The following is a 20975-nucleotide window of genomic DNA, read 5'->3' as shown; positions in this document are numbered from 1 at the left end:
ATATGTTGCACAGTTATTATTCTTTTTTCCTATTGCAAATACTTGGGAAATGCTGGTGCAAAAATTTTATTTGTTCTGATATAGTATGACTTCTTAATTCTGTCCCACCACACTTGAAGACAGTTTAGTTGAAAGCGGAAAAAATCAAGTGTACAGATCTAAGAAACTCATCAAACTCCAAGGCAAAGTAAATTAAAAGTCACACCTATGCACATTATAGTCAAAGTTCTGAAATCAAAAGGGAAAGAGAATACCTTGAACGTAGACAGAGATAAACAGTGCTTTATATACAGAGAAGCAATGACTATGACTGATGATCAGAAACAATGGCGTCTGGAAAACGATGGAATATCATACTTAAATTGTTGAGAGAAAAAACTGTCAACAAAGAATTCTATATTGAATAAAACCATTCTTCAAAAATGAAGGTGAAATGAAGACATTTTCAGATGAACAAAATTGAAAAATTCATACACAAGAGAATGGTATTACAAGAAACTGAGAAATTTTTTATGTTGAAGAGAAATGATAATAGATGGTAATTTATAACTGCAGAAAAAAAGAATGATAGAAATGATATATATGTAGGTAAAAATAAAAAATTGCACTTTTTCTCTTAATTTTTAACATAAAATTTCTGTAACACACAATAATTATTTACATACGTGTGTGTGTGTATTTATTTATTTATTTTTTTACTATCTCTGTCTGTGTTTGGCAAAGATTGCACTTGCTTATGCTTGAACCCTGAACTTCTGTGTACATCACTAGAGCTATAACCTTTCCTTCCGGTGCCACAAGTCTGTGTGTGGACATATATTTTCATTTCTCTAGAAGTGGAATTGTTGGGATACATGGTAAATACGTGCCCTCCCTCACCTCCATTTCCTACTCTCCAAATGCAATCAGTTCTAACTCTTAGCTTTGTATTCTAGTAGTTATCCTTGTCTTATTTTTAAAACAGTTGCTTATATAAGTTTTATATAAGGGCATTTATTTAATTTAGATATATAAATATTTTGGAATTAATTAAGGAAAAACAGTCTCTTTATGAAACTTGATGTTTTACAAGAAAAGTTTTTCCTAGCCTAGGTTTTTTGCTTTTAAAAAATTTTTTAAATTGGTGTTTGTTGGAGCTCTGGTTTCCTGCCCTCGCTTTATCTAGAGTACAGTTTTTTTTTTTCTATTTAAGTATTAGTGTTCCCCTTAAGATTGAAACAAACAGACTTTACTAATTTATTCCCTCTCCCATGAATGTCCACAAATATTTTAAAACCTCTGCTCTAACCCTCTAATCTTTTTTTAAAATGACCTAAAGGAGAATTAAATTTATCAATTTCAAATCAAGAGACTTTTACCTTCTTAATATATTCTCTTTCCTTCATGGGTTAAGGTAAGGAGAGAATGAATATGTGAGAAATTATGATTAGTTCTACCTAGGTTGGTTTTAATTTTATTTCGTAGTTGATGATTGAGTGCAAACCACTCCAGAATGCATTATGCTTAACAAAAAGCAATTCTTATTTATCCCCATCATTAGAATTTGATTAGTTTTCAAAAGATTAGAGCCCTTATTCCTTGTGCCTTAGAACTCTTAGGCCTGGGTTCAACTTGTGTCATGAGTATATTTTATTTCAGAGAAATATGAACAAAATGCCTTATGTAGATTCTTCAGATTTTCTCAGTAACAAAATTTGGAAAGTGCTGCATTCGGAAAGCTTATTTCCTATACACTGGTGCTGAACACGTAGTCGTAAGAAATGAGAAGTGTTGTGGGCAATTGAACACTTTGGATTTTCTTAGTGGCTCAACTCAAAGTTAGTGGGCACAGGTGTTTCCGTAATTGTGATGTATTGGGGGAGATTCAGTGTTCAATGGTCCTCAAACCCACACTTCCACCTGTGTGGTATAGTGGTCACTGGGCTGTGGTATAAAACATGTAAAGTGGAGAGCATAGCATTTACCTCACAGAAGGAAACAGAAGTCTCAAACCAGTGTGCGTATCCTGTGTTATTTTACATAGACCTGGTTTTTGGAGGAAGACTTCTTTTTTTTTGAGAAAAATGTTAAATTTAAAGTTTTATTAATTATGACTTTTTAAAAAAGTAGCTGGTTTCTCTGATAAGGTGTGCTATGTGTACTGAATAACTAATTCAGCTGAGTGATTATGATATTGCCAATCACCTGCTCACTCTGGTCTTGCCAGGGAAATCTAACCCAGTGGCAGAGAGATGGACCACAGATACGCTGCTGTGCTGTCTGTGTCCCTCAGAATTCACATGTGGAAGTCCTAACCCCCAGTGTGATGGTATTTGGAGGTGGGAACTTTGGGAAGTAATTAGGCTTCAGTGAAGTCGTGAGAGTGGGGTTGTCATCCTGGGAATAGTATCTTTATAAGAAGAGATGCCAAAGAGCTTGCTTCCTTTCTCTTTCTCTGCCATGTGAAGACATATGGAGAAGGCAGCCATCTGCAAGCTGGGAAGTGGGTTCTTACCAGGAAATGAATCTGCCAACACTTTCATCTTGGACTTCCCAGCTTCCAATGCTATGAAAAATAAATGTCTGTTGTTTAAGCCACCCAGTCTATGGGTATTTTGTTACAGTAGCCCAAGCTTGCTAATAAGCGTATCTTAGATGGCATGATATTGTCATGATGTATTCCCCTATTTGGCTTTTAAGCATTATGTAGTAGTCTGTGTCCACAGCAGACCACAGACATTGTGTCGTTCTGGTATGAATGTTAAGTTGGTGCTAGTGCTCTCTAGGCTGTCTTGGAATTTATAAGGCAAGTGGGTACTTCCGGTATCTTTTCTTGACTACTACAACTGCCAAAGTAATAAAAGGAGAGATGACAGGATAAAGAATAATGATTCTTGAGGAAAAATCATGGCCCTACCACTTTTAATCTCTTGAGTTTATCAGTAATTCATGTAAACTGTGTGTACCTTAGTTCTTTCATCTGTAAAAAAGTAAGTGACTTGCTTTGCTTACCTCATGGAGTAGTTTTAGGGGTTCAATGAGGTATTTGTAAAAATAATTTACTAAGATTAGAGATTACTACAGCTGAAGTTGCCTTTTATTTCTGCTCATTCCAGTGTTACTGGTTACATGTTGCCAAGGTGAATGGTTTTCAGGAATATTTGATTCCTTCATCAGTTTTTATATATAAGAAAATTTTGCTGTGTGTAGTTTTTAAACTGCTGTCAATTTTATTTTTTCTTGATTTTTTGTTACTCTTAGTGATCTGACATTGAAGTCATAGTTTGTGTTTTATTTCCTAGTTAATCCACTCAGGTGAAATAATCAAGCCTCTCTATGTCCTAAAATCTCTAAAAAGCAAATAGTAACTGTGGACTCCAAAATTGTGGCTTCAGACACTGACTTAATATGGTTTTTGTCAACATCTGTGTTTGGAGCTTCAGAAACAATACTCTGTAGAGTATTACTACTCAAATATAATTCCACACTTTACTTATTCCATGAGTCTGTGTAATAGTACATTAAAAATGTATATAAACTGTGCCTTTCCAAAAAATGCTTTATGGTGGTGGTGGGGCGGGGTGTGTAGCTCAAGTGGTAGATGACATGCTTAGCATGCTCGAGGTTCTGGGTTCAATCCCCAATACCTCTTCTAAAAATACATAAATAAACCTGATTACCACCCCCCACCCCCCCAAAAAACAAGCAAACAAACCCCTTTACTTTATGGAGTAAAGGGAAATTTTTTTGGACTTCACAAAGCTTATATTTAATGTTATAGTGTTTCCCTCTACTGAAAGTGATGTTGTCAAATGAAAGCTAATTTTATTCTGATGTCTTTGTATTAGCACTTGGGGTGGTTGGTACACATGAGTGGAGGGAGACCTATTTTCATATGTAATAAGTTCAGATATATTAAACTCACTGGGCCTTTTATAAATTTTGTTTTAAGTTTATTTTTGAGAGCAGTTTTAGATTCATAACAAAATAGAGTGGAAAATGCAGGGAGTTCCCATATATTCCCTGTCCCCATCCCACCTCCCTGACTGTCAGCATCCTTCACCACAGTAGTACGTTTATTAAAATTGATGTATGTATATTAATACATAATTATCACCTGAATTTCATAGTTTATATTAGGGGTTGTGCATGGTGTTATACATTCTGTGGGTTTTGAGAAATGTATAATGATGTGACTCCACCATTTTGGTATCTTACAGAATAGTTTCATTACACGAAAAATCCGCTGTTCTCTATTTTCCTCTCCTCTACGAACCCTGGCACTCACTAGTCTTTTTACTATGACCCTAGTTTTGCTTCTCCAGAATATCTTTTTGTTGGACTCGGAAACTACGTGGCCTGTCTGGGTTGGCTTCTTTGAGTTAGTAATATGTATATAAGGATGCTTCATGTCTTTTCATGTCTGTATAGCTCATTTCCTTTAGCCAAATAGTATTCCATTGTCTAGATGGACAGTTTATTCATCCATTCATCTGCTGAAGGACATCTTGTTTGCCTCCAAAAACTGGCAATTACAAATAAAGCTTCTATAAACCTTGTGCAGGTTTTTGTGTGGACCATTTGGATAAAAACCAAGGGCTGTGATTTCTAGACTGTTTGGTAAGAGTGGGTGTAGTTTTGTAAGAAGCTGCCAGGTTGTCTTTCATAGTGACTGTACTGTTTTGCATCCCCACTGGCAATCAATGAGTTTCTTTTGCGCCACATCATTGCTAACATTTAATGTCAGTGTATTAGATTTTGGCCATTCAAATAGGCGTGTAGTGGCATCTTGTTTTAATTTGCATTTCCCTAATTACATATGATGTTGAACATTTTTTCTTATGCTTGTTTGCCATCTGTATATCTTTGGTGAGTTACCTGTTCAGGTCTTTTGCCCATTTTTAAATTGAGTTTGCTTTCTTATTGTTGAGTTTCAAGAGCTCTTGATACATTTTGGATAACAACCTTTTATCAAATGTGTCTTTTCCAAGTCTGTGGCTTATCTTGTTTTTGTCTTGACATTGTCTTTTGCAGAGCAGACATTTTTTATCTTAATGAAGTTCAGCTTATCAGTTATTACTTTCATGGATCATGCCTTTGAAGTTGTATCTAAAAGTCATCACCGTACCCAAGATCATCCAGATTTTCTCCTATATTATATTCTGGAACTTTATAGCTTTGTGTGCTGTATTTGTCTGTAGCCCTTTTTGAGTGAAATTTTGTGAATGGTGTAAGGTCTGTCTCAGGATTCACTGTCTTGCATGTTGATGCTCAACACCAAAGACTTATGTTTCCTCCATTGTACTACCTTTGCTCCTTTGTAATAGCTCAGTTGACCATATATTCATTTGGGCCTGTTTTTGGGTTCCCTGTTCTGTTCCATTAATCTCTTTGTTCCTTCACCAGTATCACACTGCCTTGATTACTGTAGCTTTGTAGCAGATCTTGAAGTCAGACTCACTGTATAAACTTTTAATTATGGAAAAATTTAAGCATACACAAAGGGAGGGAGGGCTAACAGTCCAGTGAATCCTCATGTATGCACCACCTAGCTGAAACATTCATCAACTCATAGCTGCTCTCATTTGAACTCTACCCTCTTCCCACTTCTACTCAAATTTCATATAAAATTTAAGATATTATATAATTTTATCCATATTTATTCAGGATGTTTTTCTAAAACAGTGTCTTCACTTTAAAAAAGCTACAAAGCTTTCTCAAATGTAAGTTGGTCCCCATTTTACAAATGAGAGGATTTAAAACTTTTTTGGGGGATTCAGCTTGAATGTATACTTTTTTAGAAAGATGGAGAAAGTAGTCTGTTGTAATATATAATTCCATTTTCTACAGTTTTTATATTTTAAATCACAGAAAAATTAAATCTTCATTTATAAATATAGCTTTTTGTACTCATAAGTTTCATCACATACATTTTATGTATTTGTGTTCTTATTATTACCAGAGTTCCTTTTTTGAGTCATTTAATACTTTTCCGTAGTGAATCATCTTTACTTCTATATAGGTTGTTTGAAATACACATCACCTTGGAAAATAGATATGATGTTGACATAGAAATACATTTCAAGTCTCCAGTAGTCATTCACATGATATTAGCATAGGTACTATTTGGAATTCTTCTATAAGGAAATAGGCTTTTTTCCCCAGTTTATTTATTTTTCAGTCATTTATTTACTTAAGTATGAACTCATAGACATTTTTATTATTCTTTGGGTTATGAACTAATACTCTCATTATTTTGTTGCTCAGATTTTTCAGCTTTGGCCTTAGGTAGTTGACTGTTTTTTTTAAATACTTCATGATCTAGATTTACTATAACTGCTCTGGCTTTAGAACCAGCCATTTTCCAAGGTGCAAAAGAGCAGGGTTTTTACATCAGATTTCTGTTAAAATCTTTTTGTTCTGTTAAAATCTTTATGATTATCATATCAGTAATTTATTGGAGTAAAGGTGACATTACTTAAATGACTATGTCTTAGAAAAATTGCCAACTTAAGCCACAATATAAAATGTTTTAATGAATACCTATTAAAAATCCCATGTATAATAATGCCTCATTTATCTAGGCTCAATGGAAATAATAAATATAATAATTGATTTTTTCCCCTTTTTGATACAAATACTTCTAAAACACATATCTGTTTTCCTTCATCTTGACAGCGAATGAAAGATATAACTTAATATTTTTTCTTTTAAAATTATACCTTGTATTATCTGTGTATCAGGAGACCAAACTCTTAAGATGGTTAAAATTATATGCATGTTAAAGGCTTTATACTTAGAATAATACCTAAAGGCTTCATAACAGCTATTTTAGAAATATAGGAGAGGCCTTTCTACTTATTTCCAAATTCATAGATGTATTGTGTAAATTGAAACTGTATGTCAATTTCTAGATAAGAAATATATTAGAAGATATAGAATAAGTTAAAAATTAAGCAGTTCCATTAAAAATAAAATTTTTCTAAAATGTTGTTTCCAGATACACATGACAGTATGTTAAATTTGATTTGTCTTCCTTTTTTATATATGATTTACAGTTAGAATACTGAGTTGAGTGAATGGACATTTCTTTCCATAGATTTCAACATCTTGGAAACCTATTTTATCTATATTTTTACTCTTTTTTTTTTTTTTCTTGGTGGGGGAGGCAATTAGGTTTATTTATTTATTCTTAGAGGAGGTACTGGGGATTGAACCCAGGACCTCATGCATGCTAAGCATACACTCTGCCCACGTGAGCTATACCCTCCCCACTGTATTCTTACTCTTAAGCAGACTAAACATCCTTCTCAGTATACCTTGTTTACCTTACTTATTTAACTAACTTTTCTATTTCTGGAAAAGGTGAAAATAAAATTCATTCCATCATACATTTTAAATGATAATTAAGAATGATTATTTTAAAACTGTTCTAGGTTATCTAAGATATAAAGTCTGAGTCCTCACTTAATGTCTTTGATTATCTGGGCTGTTATCTCTAAGAGAGCACAAATCTTTCTCTATCTGATCTGCCTAAGTGGCTACTGAAATTATAGCTCTTTGTATCAAAATAACATAAAAAAGTGAATCTGATTTTTCTGTAAAAAACAATATGAGATTGAAATCCATGCCAAAAAGCTCAGTCTCATCACTAAATTCCTTGAACATATTACCTGTAGTTATTTTACATTTAAATTCTTTAAATTCCATTTTAAATTCTTGTCTGATACCCTGATTTTTCAGCTTGTTTGTTTTTATTGTCTGTTTTTTTACTTAATATTCACATCATTGTCTTTTTTCTTATATGCATATTTAAAATTTTTTATTGAAGTAGAAATAGATAATGTACATGAGTCAGAAGCAAATGGCTTCATGAATTTTCACAAACTGAATAAATCTAGTAACAAGTACTCAGATAAAGAAACAGAAATTATAAGTATACTTCAGAAGCCCCCCCTTGACACCTTTCACCTAATAGCCTGCTTTCCTTCCCAAATGAAAACAATATCCTGACCCTTAATGACGCTGCCTTTTCTTCCCTCTTTTTCTCTCTGCCTTCATTCCTTTATGAAAAATTGTTGAGCTTGTTTTAAGTTTTGAATGATGGATTTTGGTTTGATTGTAGAATATTGCTAGTTAAGGGTATCAACAACCTGAGTTCATGCAATCATCTTAGGTGTAGATTGGGACGATTAAAAGGTGGACTTTAATTTTATCATCTTTACTCCCTAGGGTATAGATTCTCAGGATTTTAAACCAAAGACTAAGCAGAATTAGTAGAAATTTTGCTTTTTGGTAGACCCTGACCTCCAGTTTTTTTCTGTATTTTTGTGAATCTACTAAAAACTCTTCAGTCCTTGTGGTTTTTTGTTACGTAGTAACGCGTGCTTTGGTGGGGAAAGCAATTCCAAATGTCAGATTTCCAAGTTTACTGCTTCTAGGTCTTGCCTGTCTAGTTCATTACTATTCTTTTGGCTTTTCATTGCCTTACTCTAAGGGTTATTCCAAATTGCCTATTGCTAGAAGCAGATCTCTATAAATCCTGTGTTACCTGTTTTTAAAAAGTAATCTTTTAGATCTTATTTTTAATGACATTTTTGTCACTGGAGTTTGCGACTTCTTTTAAGCATCTAGAACTAACATTGATTAAAATTGTTTCAGTGTAAAGAGTTCCCCGAACAGTACATGATGGTTCACAATGAAGCAGTTGTACAGAAGCCTCGTGATACAGTTGTAAATTCTCAGAGTTGAGGCAGTTTCTTTTCTGCGGGATGATTTCAGGGGGAAGCTTTTCTTCATATTTGGCATCTAGGAATATTTAGTTCAAGTTGAAGTAATAGTTTCTATTACATGGTTTCTAGAAAGAAAAAAATTTAATAATAAAAGCGTGGTAATAGCGACTATTTGCGTGGCTAATATGCACTAGCCACTAAGTACTTATGTAACCTTCACTAAACTAATCAATCTTTATAAACACTTTCCTGACAAAGATACTGCTTTTATTCCCTTTCACAGATGAGAAATTAAGACAAGGAGAGGTCAAGTAATTTAACACGGTCATAGAGACAGCTGTGATTTTGAACTACCATGACTTAGTACACCCATGCTGGTTGTATGCGTCTAACTTCCGTTCTGTTAGGGCTAATGTCTGTTTTCATGGGTTGAAAACCTGAGAAAACAGCTAGCAGCGACACAGAATCACTGTAAAGTGATACAAAATTATCAGAGACTGGCTCCCATCCCATGTGGAAGCCTTATCTTGTTCATTTCATTAACCTTGTAAAAACTGCAACCCTTTATCAATTAAATTTTTTTCCTTTTAGTTCAAACTTAAGAGAATTATGTTGTTGGTACATACGTACTGTTAGTAATAAGCAGAGCCAGATCTAAAAAGCTATGTCATGATGTTCTCATAGCAGTAGAGTCAAATTGAAATGTCCTAAGTGTAAGAGAAAGTTTCTTTTGGGGGAATATTCTTTGAAATAATAGTTGATACTGGTAGCTATTTTAGGTATGTTCTTCATGTTTGTTATTCAGTAGTCCTGTTGTTAAAACTTTGTACTATTTCAGAGAATCTCATTTTAGTAAATTATACTAATTTACTTAATGTTAAATGTTAAGAAAGAATTAATTTACAGATTTCTAATAAAACATATGAAGTATTAATTTGTATAAGTTTTACTTAATAGCTTTATAAGATCTTTGTATTTGGGAAAGATGCTAATGAAAGAAAAAAAAAAAACCCTTGCATTCTTTTTACTGAAATTACTATCATAATCCTAAATACTTGTACAGTAAAGTAAGCAATACAAATATCATTAAAATAATATAATTGAACTTTAATAAAGTATTAATAATGGAGAACTGGAATGAATAAATACTCATTAGAAGCAGCTTTATGTGCATTTGAGATTTTGTCTGCTAGTTATAGTGCTTTGTTAATACAGCAATTTCATCATATATCAATTTTAGGTAGATTTTGAACATTTGATTAATATTCATTTAAGATTGTAGGTGAGTGCTTATGCTTAGAGAATGAGAGTATTTGTGTATCATTTTATTGGTTTATTAATGCACATAATAGAACCAGTTTGGTCTGAAGCTCCACAAAGGAGCAGGCACTCAAGTCTGATCTTGATATAAAAGTGTATCTCAATTCTAGGTTTTTTTTTTTTAGCAACAAGAGACAAGTAATTTGTTTTGAATTGTGTATTCAAAGAAGATGATAATGGTATAATTCCTAGTTTACGTTTAAAGATAGGTATTACTTTAAAAATACCTTTTGTTTTCAGAGTATAAATTTGGTGAGTTTCTTCCGTTTAGAGAATTTCTTAAGATTTTTTTATTATGGATTTAAAAAGCAATGAGATAATATGCTTACTTCCAAGAAACCTAAAGGTCATATTTTTGATGAAAAGTGTCTTCAGTTATGTTTAAGTAAAGTTTGTGTGTTAACTATAAGCATTTAGCAAGGAAAACATAATTCATTAAGCGATATTAAAAACAATATAGGTAATTTCTTTTATTGTTCTCTTATAACAGTAAATATATGCAAATTGCTTTTAAGTGATTTACTGATTTTCTTCTCCTTAATTTTATTTAATTAAACTTTCTATTTTAAGGTACCTGTAGTTTCACATGCAGTTGTCAGAAATAATAGAGAGAGATCCTCTGTAACCTTTATTCATTTTCCTCCAATGGTGACATCTTGCAAAACTATAGAAAGGTATTACAATCAGGATACTGACGTTGATACAGTCAAGATTCAGAACATTTCCATCACAAGTATTCTTCATGTTACCATTTTATAGCTAAACCCCTTTCTGTCCCTATGCTTAACTCTGCTCCCTCTTAACCCCTGGCAACCTCTAATTGGTTTTCCAGCTCTATAATTTTGTCATTTTAAAAATGCTGTATAAATGGGATCATACATTATGTAACCTTTTAGGATTAATTTTTCTCACTCAGGTTCAGGATCCTTCTCTGGAGATTATCAGAGTTGTATGTATCAGTAGTTTGTTTCTTTTTATTTCTGAGTGGTATTCCATGGCATAGATGTTTAACCATTTGTTTAACCAGTTTTTTAACCACTCATCCATTGAAGGACATCTGTGTTGTTTTCATTTTGGCTAATAGGGATAAAGCTGCTGTGAGTATTTTGTGTACAGATCTTTGTAAGAGAATTAATTTCCATTTCCCAGCGATAAACGCCCAGGAGTGCAATCACTGGTTTGTATGGTAATTACAGGTTTAGTTCTGCAAGAGATTGCCAACCTGCCAGAGTGACTGTAACCTTTTACATTCACCACTGGTGAATGTATTAGTGATCCATTCCCTCGACATCCTTACTACCATTTGGTGTTGTCACTATTTTCAAATTTAATTTTGGATGAGAGCCATTCTGATATGCATACCATAACAAAACCACCTTGCTGTGGTTGTAATTTGCATTTCTCTGTTAGCTAATGAAGTTGATTATCTTTCCATGTGCTTTGTTTACCATTTGTGTATCTCCTTCAGTAATTGTTTGTTGATGACTGTATTAGTTTGCTAGGGCTGCCCTGACAAAATACCACCTTCTGGGTGGCTTGATCAACCAGACATTTATTTCTGAGCATTCTGGAGCCTGCAACTCCAAGGTAAAGGTGTTGGTAGGTTTTGTTTCTCCCAAGGCCTCTCTCCTTGACTTACAGATGGCTGCCTTCTGTCTGCCCCCTCACAGTGAGCTGCCCTGTGGAATCCCAGAAGTCTGACAGCCTTTTTTTTGTTGTTTTATTTTGTCCCATCTCTCTTTAGGTGAAGCTGGCAGCATCTCTGCTGGTGTAATCCCAGCCTTATTCCTGGCTTCAGCTGAGATGTCTGATTAAACCCACAAGTGGCACCCATGATCTCGTTGTCAGATGTTTTTCCAGCGACACCCTTGGTGTTGTCTTCTGAAGACACATTCTTGATTTTTTTTCAATATGAGTAGATTGCGCATTTTCCAAATCTTCAAGTTCTGGTTCCCTTTTGCTTAAATTCCTTCAGTTTATCTTGCTTTCTCATTTCACTGATAGCAGCAAGGAGACACCAGACTGCTCCTTCAACACTTTGCTTAGAAGTCTCCTCAGCTTTAAGGAGGAGAGCTTTAAATATTTAAGGTCATCACATTTAACTTCTGCTTTCCACAAAACACTAGAACATAGTTCAGCCAAGTTCTTGCTGCTTTATAACAAGGATTGCCTTTCCTCCAATTTACAAAGACATGTTCTTCATTTCTGTCTGATGTCTTATTGTCACCTTTAAGTCCCTATTCTTACCAACGGTCTCTTCAAGGCAGTCTGTTTTTTTTAATGTGCTCCTCAAAACTGTTCGGACTTCTACCAGTTATCCAGTTTCAAAGCCACTTCCACATTTTTAGGTATTTGTTACATCAGCCCCCTACTTCTTGTTATTAAAATTCTTACTAGTTTTCTGGGGCTGCTGTAACAAAATACCACAGACTGACTTAAATAAACAAATTTATTTCTCATAGTTCTTCCAAGACACTGAAAGTCCAGGATTAAGGTGTCGGCAGGTTTGGTTTCTCCTGAGGCACTCTGCATGGCTTGCAGGTGGCTGCTTTCTTGCTGTGTCCTTGTATGGCCTCTCCCTCTTCTTCTGAGGATACCAGTCCTGTTGGATTGGGTTCCATCCATATGGTCTCATTTAACCTTAATTACCTCTTTAAAGGCCCTATTTTGGCATATGGTCACATTGAGGCTTTAACATGTAAATTTTGGGGGACACACAATTCAGTCTGTAACAGTTTCTTTTACCCTTTTTTTGTTGATGTTGTTGTTACAAAATAGATGTATTCAGGTATAATTTACCTCTCATAGAATTCACTTATTTTAAAATAAGTATACAGTTTGATGAGTTTGGTAAATTTACACAGTTGCACAACCATCACTCCAATCCAGTTTTAGAACATTTCCATCACCCCAAAAGTCTCCTGGTGCCCATTCAACGCCAGCCTCCACTCCCACCCTTGGCTACAGGCAACCACTGAGCTACTTTCTGTTTCTCGAGATTTGCCCTCTTTAGAAATACCATATAAATGGGATTATATAATATTTACTCTTATATGCTTGGTTCCTTCAATTTAGTTTATTTTTTGAGATTCATTCGTATTGTTGCAAGTAACAGTAGTTTGTTCCTTTTAAATGGCCAAATAGGATTTTATTTTAAGGCTATACCATATTTTGTTTATCCATTCATCTGTTGATGGACAGTTGGGTTATTTCCACATTTTAGCTGTAGTGAATAATGCTGCTGTGAACATGGGTGTACAAATATCTCTCCAGGTCTCTGCTTTCACTTCTTCTGAGTATATACTGATAAGCGGCCGTTATTCGATTACATGGTAATTCTGTTTCATTTTTTGAGGACTTGCGATGCTGGTTTTTTTCATAGCAGCTATACTATTTTACTGCTGAATTTTGGAAGCGCTCTTTATATTCTAGACACTAGCCCCTTGTTTCATATGTAGTTGCATGTATTTTCTGCCAGTCTGTAATTTGTTTTTTTCTTCCTCTTAAGAGGATTTTTCATGGAACAAGAGTTTCTAATTTTGATGAAATCCAATTTATCAGTGTTCTCTTTAATAGGTTGTGTGTTTGGTCTCAAGTCTGAAAACTCTGTGCCTAGCTAATAACTGTTTTTAAAAAGTGTTGTGCCATGTTGAAGGAAAAATTACTAGAGATCACAAGTTATAAATTTTCTTTTGCTAGGGGGACTTTGTTAATTTATAGAAAGAAGGTTTCCTTTGAAGACTAAGTTTAAGTCATGAGCAAAAGAAACTATTGGGAGATGATTCTTCATTGGTTTTTCTCATTTTTGCAGCTCGTGTTTGTAAAGGCATTGATAGGTTCTGGACTATCTTATAAGGATGATTGTATAGTGAGCAGCCTTGGAAAAGAGAGATACTCCTGGACGAGGTTATCTTACCTGGTAGCGTCATCACCTGCTTGGTCATTCCCAGCTGGGAATGCGGCATCCTTATTGAGTGCCCCAATCTCGTTCTTCACATTCAGTCACTGCATTCTATTCATTTCAGCTTCTAGGTAGTTCTTCAATCTGTCCTGCATTTTCATCCTTGTCACTGATTGTCTGGATCCATTCCCTCATCCTCTCAAGTATCGTTTCTGTCATGCTGCTTTCCAGATATTTTTCTTTTTCTTTCTTTAGTTTTCAGAAGTTTGACTTACATGTCTTGTTATGGCTTCCTTTGGGTTTGTCCTGCTTAGGATTTACTCAGTTTATTCAATCTGTAGTTTTAGGTCTTTTGCCAAATTTAGAAATTTTTCAACTATTATTTCTTGGAGTACTCTTTCAGCCCTACCCACTTTCTTTTCTCTTTCTGGATGGTAGGAAGTTTTAGCTGTTTTGTTATAGTTCACAGCTCTCGGAAGTTCTTTTTTTTTTTTTTTTTTTTTTTCTTCTTCTTCTTTTTTCCCATTATCTTTGTCCTCAGTCTACTTTTTCTCTTTTGTTAAGATTGAGTAATTTTTGTTATTGTATGTTCTAATTCATTGATGGTTTCCTTGGTCCTCTCAATACTCCTTTTGACCACATTCATTGTTTAATTTTGGTTCTTGTATCTTTAAGTTGTAAACTTTCTATTTGGTCTTTCTTTATATCTTCTGTTTCTTTGTTTAGATTTTGTAATTTTTTGCTAAGGCTTTCTATTTTTCATTTGTTTCAAAGATGTTCCTAGTTGCTCGTTGAAGCATTTTCATGATGGCTGCTTTAAAATCTTCGTCAAATAACTCTGATGTCCCTGTCGTCCTGTGGTTGGCATCTGCTGGTTATCTTTTTTCATACAGTTTGGGATCTTCCTGGCTCTTGGAATGATGAGTTTTTTTTTTTTTGAAACCTGAACATTTCAGGTATTATGAGATTATGGATCTTATTCAAACCTTCAGTTTTAACTAGGTTGGTTTGACACCATTCCAGCAGAGAAAAGTGGGGTGTGAGCTGCCTCATTATGCCAAGTTCCCTGCTCAGCCTCCATTGACACCTCAGGGAGATTATGCTCATTGTTACTGTGGGTGAATTTGGGGTCTCGATCCCCACCATAACTCCCCTGATAGCTCTCTGGCTGGGAGGGATAGAAGTGCCTTGTTACTGTTCCACATATGTCTCCCATTTACACCACAGACTGGTGTGTCCCTGTTCCACCAGCTGGTGGTGCTGCAGGTCCTGAGTGGAGTGTCCACTAAGCATCCTCTTACACTAGCCTAGTGGGGAGGGATAAAGTTACCTCGTTATTGACAGGTGGGCTTGGATGTCCAAGCTCTCCACTTCATCTCCCCACCATGGAAATGCCTCATTGTCTCTCGGTAGGGGTTAAAGTCTCAGTCCCATCTTGGCCTTTTCTGGTAACACCCCAGTGGGAAAGTTGGGGCTCTGATTACAGCCTGGGGAGGGTGGAAATCTCGGCTCTCCGTGTCAGCCTTTGCTGGTGGAGAGAAGGGTAATATTGTGACTTCTTTCTCTAGTGTTGGCTGCACTAGAGCAGTTATTTTCTGAAAAAGTTCTCTGTCTTGCTAGACTTTACCTATCTTGGTCCTTTGGCTACAGAGAGCAGGCTTCTGGAGGGTTTGTTTTATCTATACTTGTTGGTGTTTCTGGGTTACCAGCTTCTCTTCCACCCAATCTTTGATATATGAGGTAAAAATGAAAATCCAGGAAGCTCACTGTTATGTATCTCTCTAGGGTCCTGAGGTTCCTATCCAGTCTTTCTGCTTTCTGCCTTTCCTTTCTTACATTTGTTTTGTATATAATGTCTTGAGTTTATAGTTGTTCTTAGTGAGAGAAATAGGGAATAAGTATATCCATTCCATCTTCCTAAAATTGGAAAGTATGTTTCAGGTACTTGGTAACAGAAATTACCTGTAAACAGTAGGATCCAAGTGGATTTTATTGTGTTTGTGTGCTTTTTGTTTATTTTTAGGGCTAAATGCCTATAGGCTGATTTTTACCGACAGAGATAATAAAGAATTCAGACAAAAAGTAGAAAACAAAAGCATAGAATCAACTCTCAGGGATATACATAAATCTCAAACTGCGTCTTTCTTGACAACACAGGGACCTACTGAATTATGAGTTTTTCCCCTGTCAAACTTTATTAGTGATTTCTTTTATCTGTTGCAGTTCAAACTGTTTTCTTCTTTCTTCTGACCTTTTGATCCAGTTACAGAGTGTCTGATAATTTATGGAAACAGTTTTCAGGTTTTGGGTAGTCTCATTATAGGCTTCGTTATAATTTAATGGTCAGGTTTTCCCTTTGGGCAGCTGTAAGTATTTCTATGGTAATTTAATATTTTCAGAGGTTTATCATGTAATACAAAAGTATTATCTATTGCACTAAAGGACAGTTACTGTGTTACAAAATATGAGAAAAAGCGAGGCCTTTCTTCCATATAGGTAACATATTATTTTCAAATTGCCTCAACAGTAGTATTCTACAGTAAAATATTGTCATTGTTGTAGATTTTTTTAAAAAAGCATTCTTTGTGTAATATTTGGACTATTTACAGTCTGAACTAATCTTGGAATTGGATTTCTTTCCTGTAGGATGATGGTCTAGAGGACAATGAAAAGAATTTCTATGATTCTGATGAGGAACAAAAGGAAAAGACTGACAAAAGGAAGAAGCCATATACTATGGATCCAGACCATAGACTTTTAATCCGGAATACAAAGCCTTTGCTTCAGAGCAGGAATGCAGCGGTATGTTAAAACCATTATAAGAAATAACACAATTTTTTTTTAAACAATGGTTAAAAGTACATAAATTCAGTAAACAAGTCTTTATTCTTGAGTGTGCTAACGGAGCATTTATTTATTTGTTTGTATTCTTAAAATCAGGTTTTGATAGGAGTAGTTGGTTTGATAGCTGTATGCCTCCTGGACTTCATTCCTTTCTTTGTAGTTTTGTTAGTTGGGCTCCTAGATATGAGCTCAAGATGTTTCCCAGTTCTTTGGAAGACTGTGTGTATTACTCTGTTATTGGATTGCAGTTGTGAGTACTTACTCTGTGTATCAATCCATAATATTTGTATTTACGTGAAAAGAGTTTTGAAGAGACTAGCATAGTACCTCATACATTTAGCTGGTAGGAATAATTAAAAATCATCCTAATTTGAGTCTAAGTTTTTTTTGTTTCTTTGTTTTATATGTTTTAGTTATTTTTTATTCTGAGTAACTCTTTGTATTTTAGAAGAATGCATGTGCACAATCGAAAATTAGAAAATACAGACTAGCAAAACTAAATAAAATTAAAGCATTATATTTCCATCACTCAGAAGTCATAGCTATAATATCTTAATGCAGTTTTTTTTCCAGATCTTTTTCTTCTGCATAAATATACATACTTCACATGTGTATATGTCTATGCATGTATATTTTTTAAGTCAAGATAGAAATCATACTACACAGAGTATTTTTTTAACCTATTTTTTTTTCCTGGTCAGTTCTCTATTTCTATTTCACTAAAATTTCATCTCATGTAATACTACTCTATGTTAAATTCTTTAACAAGTGATTCATCTAAACCAGTTGTGCTGCATCACGTCTGGTTGTTGTATTTTTAAACCTCTCAGGTCTTGCAGAATGTTTCTCTGGGTTTGTCTGGTTGCTTCCTTTTCTATATCCTGTGTTCCTGTTAACTGGAAGTTTTATCTGAAGGCTTCGTAGATTCAAGTTAAATATTTTCCTTAACTTCTTTTAATTAAAAAATTCTTAATGAATTATTCTGTTTAATTAGTCAAAACTTTGAAATGTGAATTTCCCTTGAGCTCCTTTGTTTCCTGATGCTTGAGAATTTAGTGCTTGGAGCTTTGTATATGTATCTTAGAAATTAGTAGGAGTTTTTACCTTACACCTAGTAATTTAGTTTCTAAATCATAATTAAGTAACTATGCACAGTAATAACAAATGTTATTTTATTAATGTTGTGAAACATACGTGTATTTTAGTGTGTTCTAGCTTGGCCTAATGGTACTTAAAGTAGCTGTAACTTGGCATCTAAAACTCTACTTTATAAGTAACTAATTATTAATTTAACTTTGTTTTGTAAATTGGTTTTATAGTCCAAATACTTACTGATTAAAACTGTTCCTGAATAGTGAAACAAAATAGAGATAGTTTGTACATTTTTGTCCCAGTTATGTTTTGGTTCCCTGCTTATTTGATTGTGTACCGAGTAGAGGTAGTTTATTTTTTGTTGCAATACATTTTGGCATCCTGCTTATTTGATGCCCCTAAATATACATGAAGCTGGCTTTTGAAGGCCTGTGAACAGATATTTTTGTTTTAGCCTTATTCTCAACTTACATGAGAAACTTTGAGAATTTGTTTCAGGAAACTTAGCTTGTCAGTGTCCTGTCAATTAACTTGGAGATAAGAGATACTGGAAAAACATTGGGAGGCTAGCAATCTAGACAAGGTGGTAGTGGTATGAATAGTTAGGGATGGAAAAGTGCTTATAGGGCATACTCTATTATGAACATACATGTAACTGTTGAAGGCCTCTGCGGTTGCACATTTTTAGTTGTTTTGGATTTTGGAGTTACGGGAGCTTACCCTCCTGGCTTTTACAAATTAGACTATAAGTTTCAAATTTAGCATATTAAAGAGACTTTACAGTTAGATTTGTATATATGGGAAAAAAAGAAGATCATTTAGCCCTTTTGGGTTTGGGAGTGCCCTAATCAATATATTAGAATAGATAATGTACTAAGTGGAATCGAGAATTTTAAAAAATATTGACATATATAGAAAGTACAGTTTATTATGCTTCAACTTTCTTTTCTATCGTATATGAATACTTAACCAGCCAGCAGTATGCTGTAGTATTTTAAAAAAAACAACTGTCACCTATTTGTAGATTGTCAGTCATTTATTGAGTTTTCCTTAATAAGATTTTAAATTAAGGAGGGTTTTTCTATAAAGTGTATTTGTGGATCACTAGTGAAGAAATAAGATATCCTTAAACTTTTCAAATTTCCGAGCAATGTCTGAAAGCGATAAATCTGTCTTGTTAAAAAAAAAGTACACGAAAATGCCAAACAATAGTAAATTTATGATCCTGTAAATTCTATTTTTTAAAAAAGTTTCTTAATTTTACTCTTTTTACTTCAAGGACCTTTAGGTACTGCATGCTATTTAGCCGTATGTAAAACTCCTGACATATGTTTGTTAGAACTTTTTAGTGTAAGCAAAGGTAAAGTAGTATTAATATATCTTCCTAACCAAAGATGAGATGATGTAACTTCTGTAGCTCTAGCCCCGCTGTTGTCACGTGCTGAGCTGGATACGTTGAGTAAGTAGGAATTCTGGAGTTTTGATCTCTGGATCTCAGCGTAGAGGCATATAGGAGAATAGGGGAAACATAGTACTTTTACATTTTATGACAGAGACATTCTGATCATCCTTATAATGGCTTTGAACCAAAGACTATTTTTAAGGTTCTGCATTTTGAAAAACAAGATCATTTCAAATGCTGCTGTTTTAGAGGAGTTGTTTTAATAGAGTTCCCTTAATTATAATTTAAATGTACTGACTTTTCTTTAGAAATTTTTTAACCTACTTATTGCTGTTGCTCTTAAGTGTTTGACTTAATTTGGAAAGGCTCACAATTTTTAAAAAAAATTCCTTGCCTCAGAGCAGCAGCAGCACTAGGAAGAGTATAGGATTTGGGGTGTGTGTGTGTCAAGCTTTGCCAGGATCTGGCCGTCAGACCTCAAGTAGTTCATTTAACATCCATTTTCTTTTCTGAGGATGTATTGGTTTCCTAGGGCTGCCATAACAAATTACCAAAAACTGGGTGGATTGAAACAACAGAAGTTTACTTGCTCACATTTCAGGAGGCCAGAAGTCCAGAATCAAAGTGTCAACAGGGTTGATTCCCTCTGGAGACTCTGCGGGGGAAACTAGCTTCCACTTGTTGCCGGCAGTATTTGGCATTCCTTGACTTGCAGGCATCACTGCAGTCTCTGCCTCCATCTTCAGATTGCCTTCTCTGTGTCTCTGTGTGTCCTTTTCTGTCTTCTATAAGGACACTCACAGTGGATTTAGGGCCCACCTAATCAAGTATGATCCTATCTTGGTCATTACCTTAATAACATCTGCAAAGACTTTATTTCCAAATAAGGTCACATTCTAAGGGTAGACATGAATTCTTAAGGGAACACTCTTCAGCCTGTTATAAAGGGTAACAACCTATTCATCTTACTTCACAGGAGTTTTGTAGTAGTTAAAGGAAATAATATGTAAAAATGTACATTGTAGTATGAAACAATGTTCATAATTCTTATTATTTTATGCTTTATCTTTTAGGTGGTTATGGCAGTTGCTCAGCTGTATTGGCACATAGCACCAAAATCTGAAGCTGGCATTATTTCTAAATCACTAGTGCGTTTACTTCGTAGCAATAGGTAGGACATGATTTTATATATGTGTTTTCTTTTGTGTAATGTTTGAATAAATAAAATGTATCTTTTAGTCATTTAACACATGGCTCTGACTATATTTTATGAATGAGACTTCATACTTAAGGGGATCTTTTTTAAAACCTTTTTATTATTTATCTCAAATTTAATGATAAATACTGAAAATTTTTTTTGGTATATAATATGTCATGTTACCAGTAGCCTAGTATTAGTGTTCAATATTTCTCGGTGTGATGGTAATAACGTTTGGGAGTTCTGTTAAATCTGGATCACTGAAAAACTGTATTAGTGTATTATCAGATTGACTTAGTGTAATTATTTACAAGCTTATATGAAGCAGTACATATGCTGAATGACAAAATTGCTGCTTCTTGTAAAGTTATGATATTTAATTACTGTAGTTTGCTCTATTTAGGAGAGCTGTATTCTTAGTAGCTACTTATTTTAAAGAAATGCATACTCTTCATTTCCGATAGATAGATAGATAGATAGATAGATAGATAGATAGATAGATAGAAG

General features: G+C 34.3%; 1 protein-coding gene across 1 annotated transcript in view; it reads left to right on the top strand.

The window, feature by feature from the left end:
- AP3B1 (adaptor related protein complex 3 subunit beta 1) overlaps positions 1-20975 on the top strand; it is a 219960-nt gene that overhangs the window by 79463 nt on the left and 119522 nt on the right. Inside the window, exons 8-9 of the mRNA XM_010975029.3 lie at positions 16579-16734; positions 20344-20441. Coding sequence (XP_010973331.2) covers positions 16579-16734; positions 20344-20441 — 254 coding nt within the window. The remainder of the gene's footprint in view (positions 1-16578; positions 16735-20343; positions 20442-20975) is intronic.

Source organism: Camelus dromedarius, chromosome 3 (genome assembly GCF_036321535.1).
Source record: "Camelus dromedarius isolate mCamDro1 chromosome 3, mCamDro1.pat, whole genome shotgun sequence".
NCBI classification, from domain to species: domain Eukaryota; kingdom Metazoa; phylum Chordata; class Mammalia; order Artiodactyla; family Camelidae; genus Camelus; species Camelus dromedarius.
Note: the sequence above shows the minus strand (reverse complement) of the source record. Positions and strands in the feature narration are given on the sequence as shown.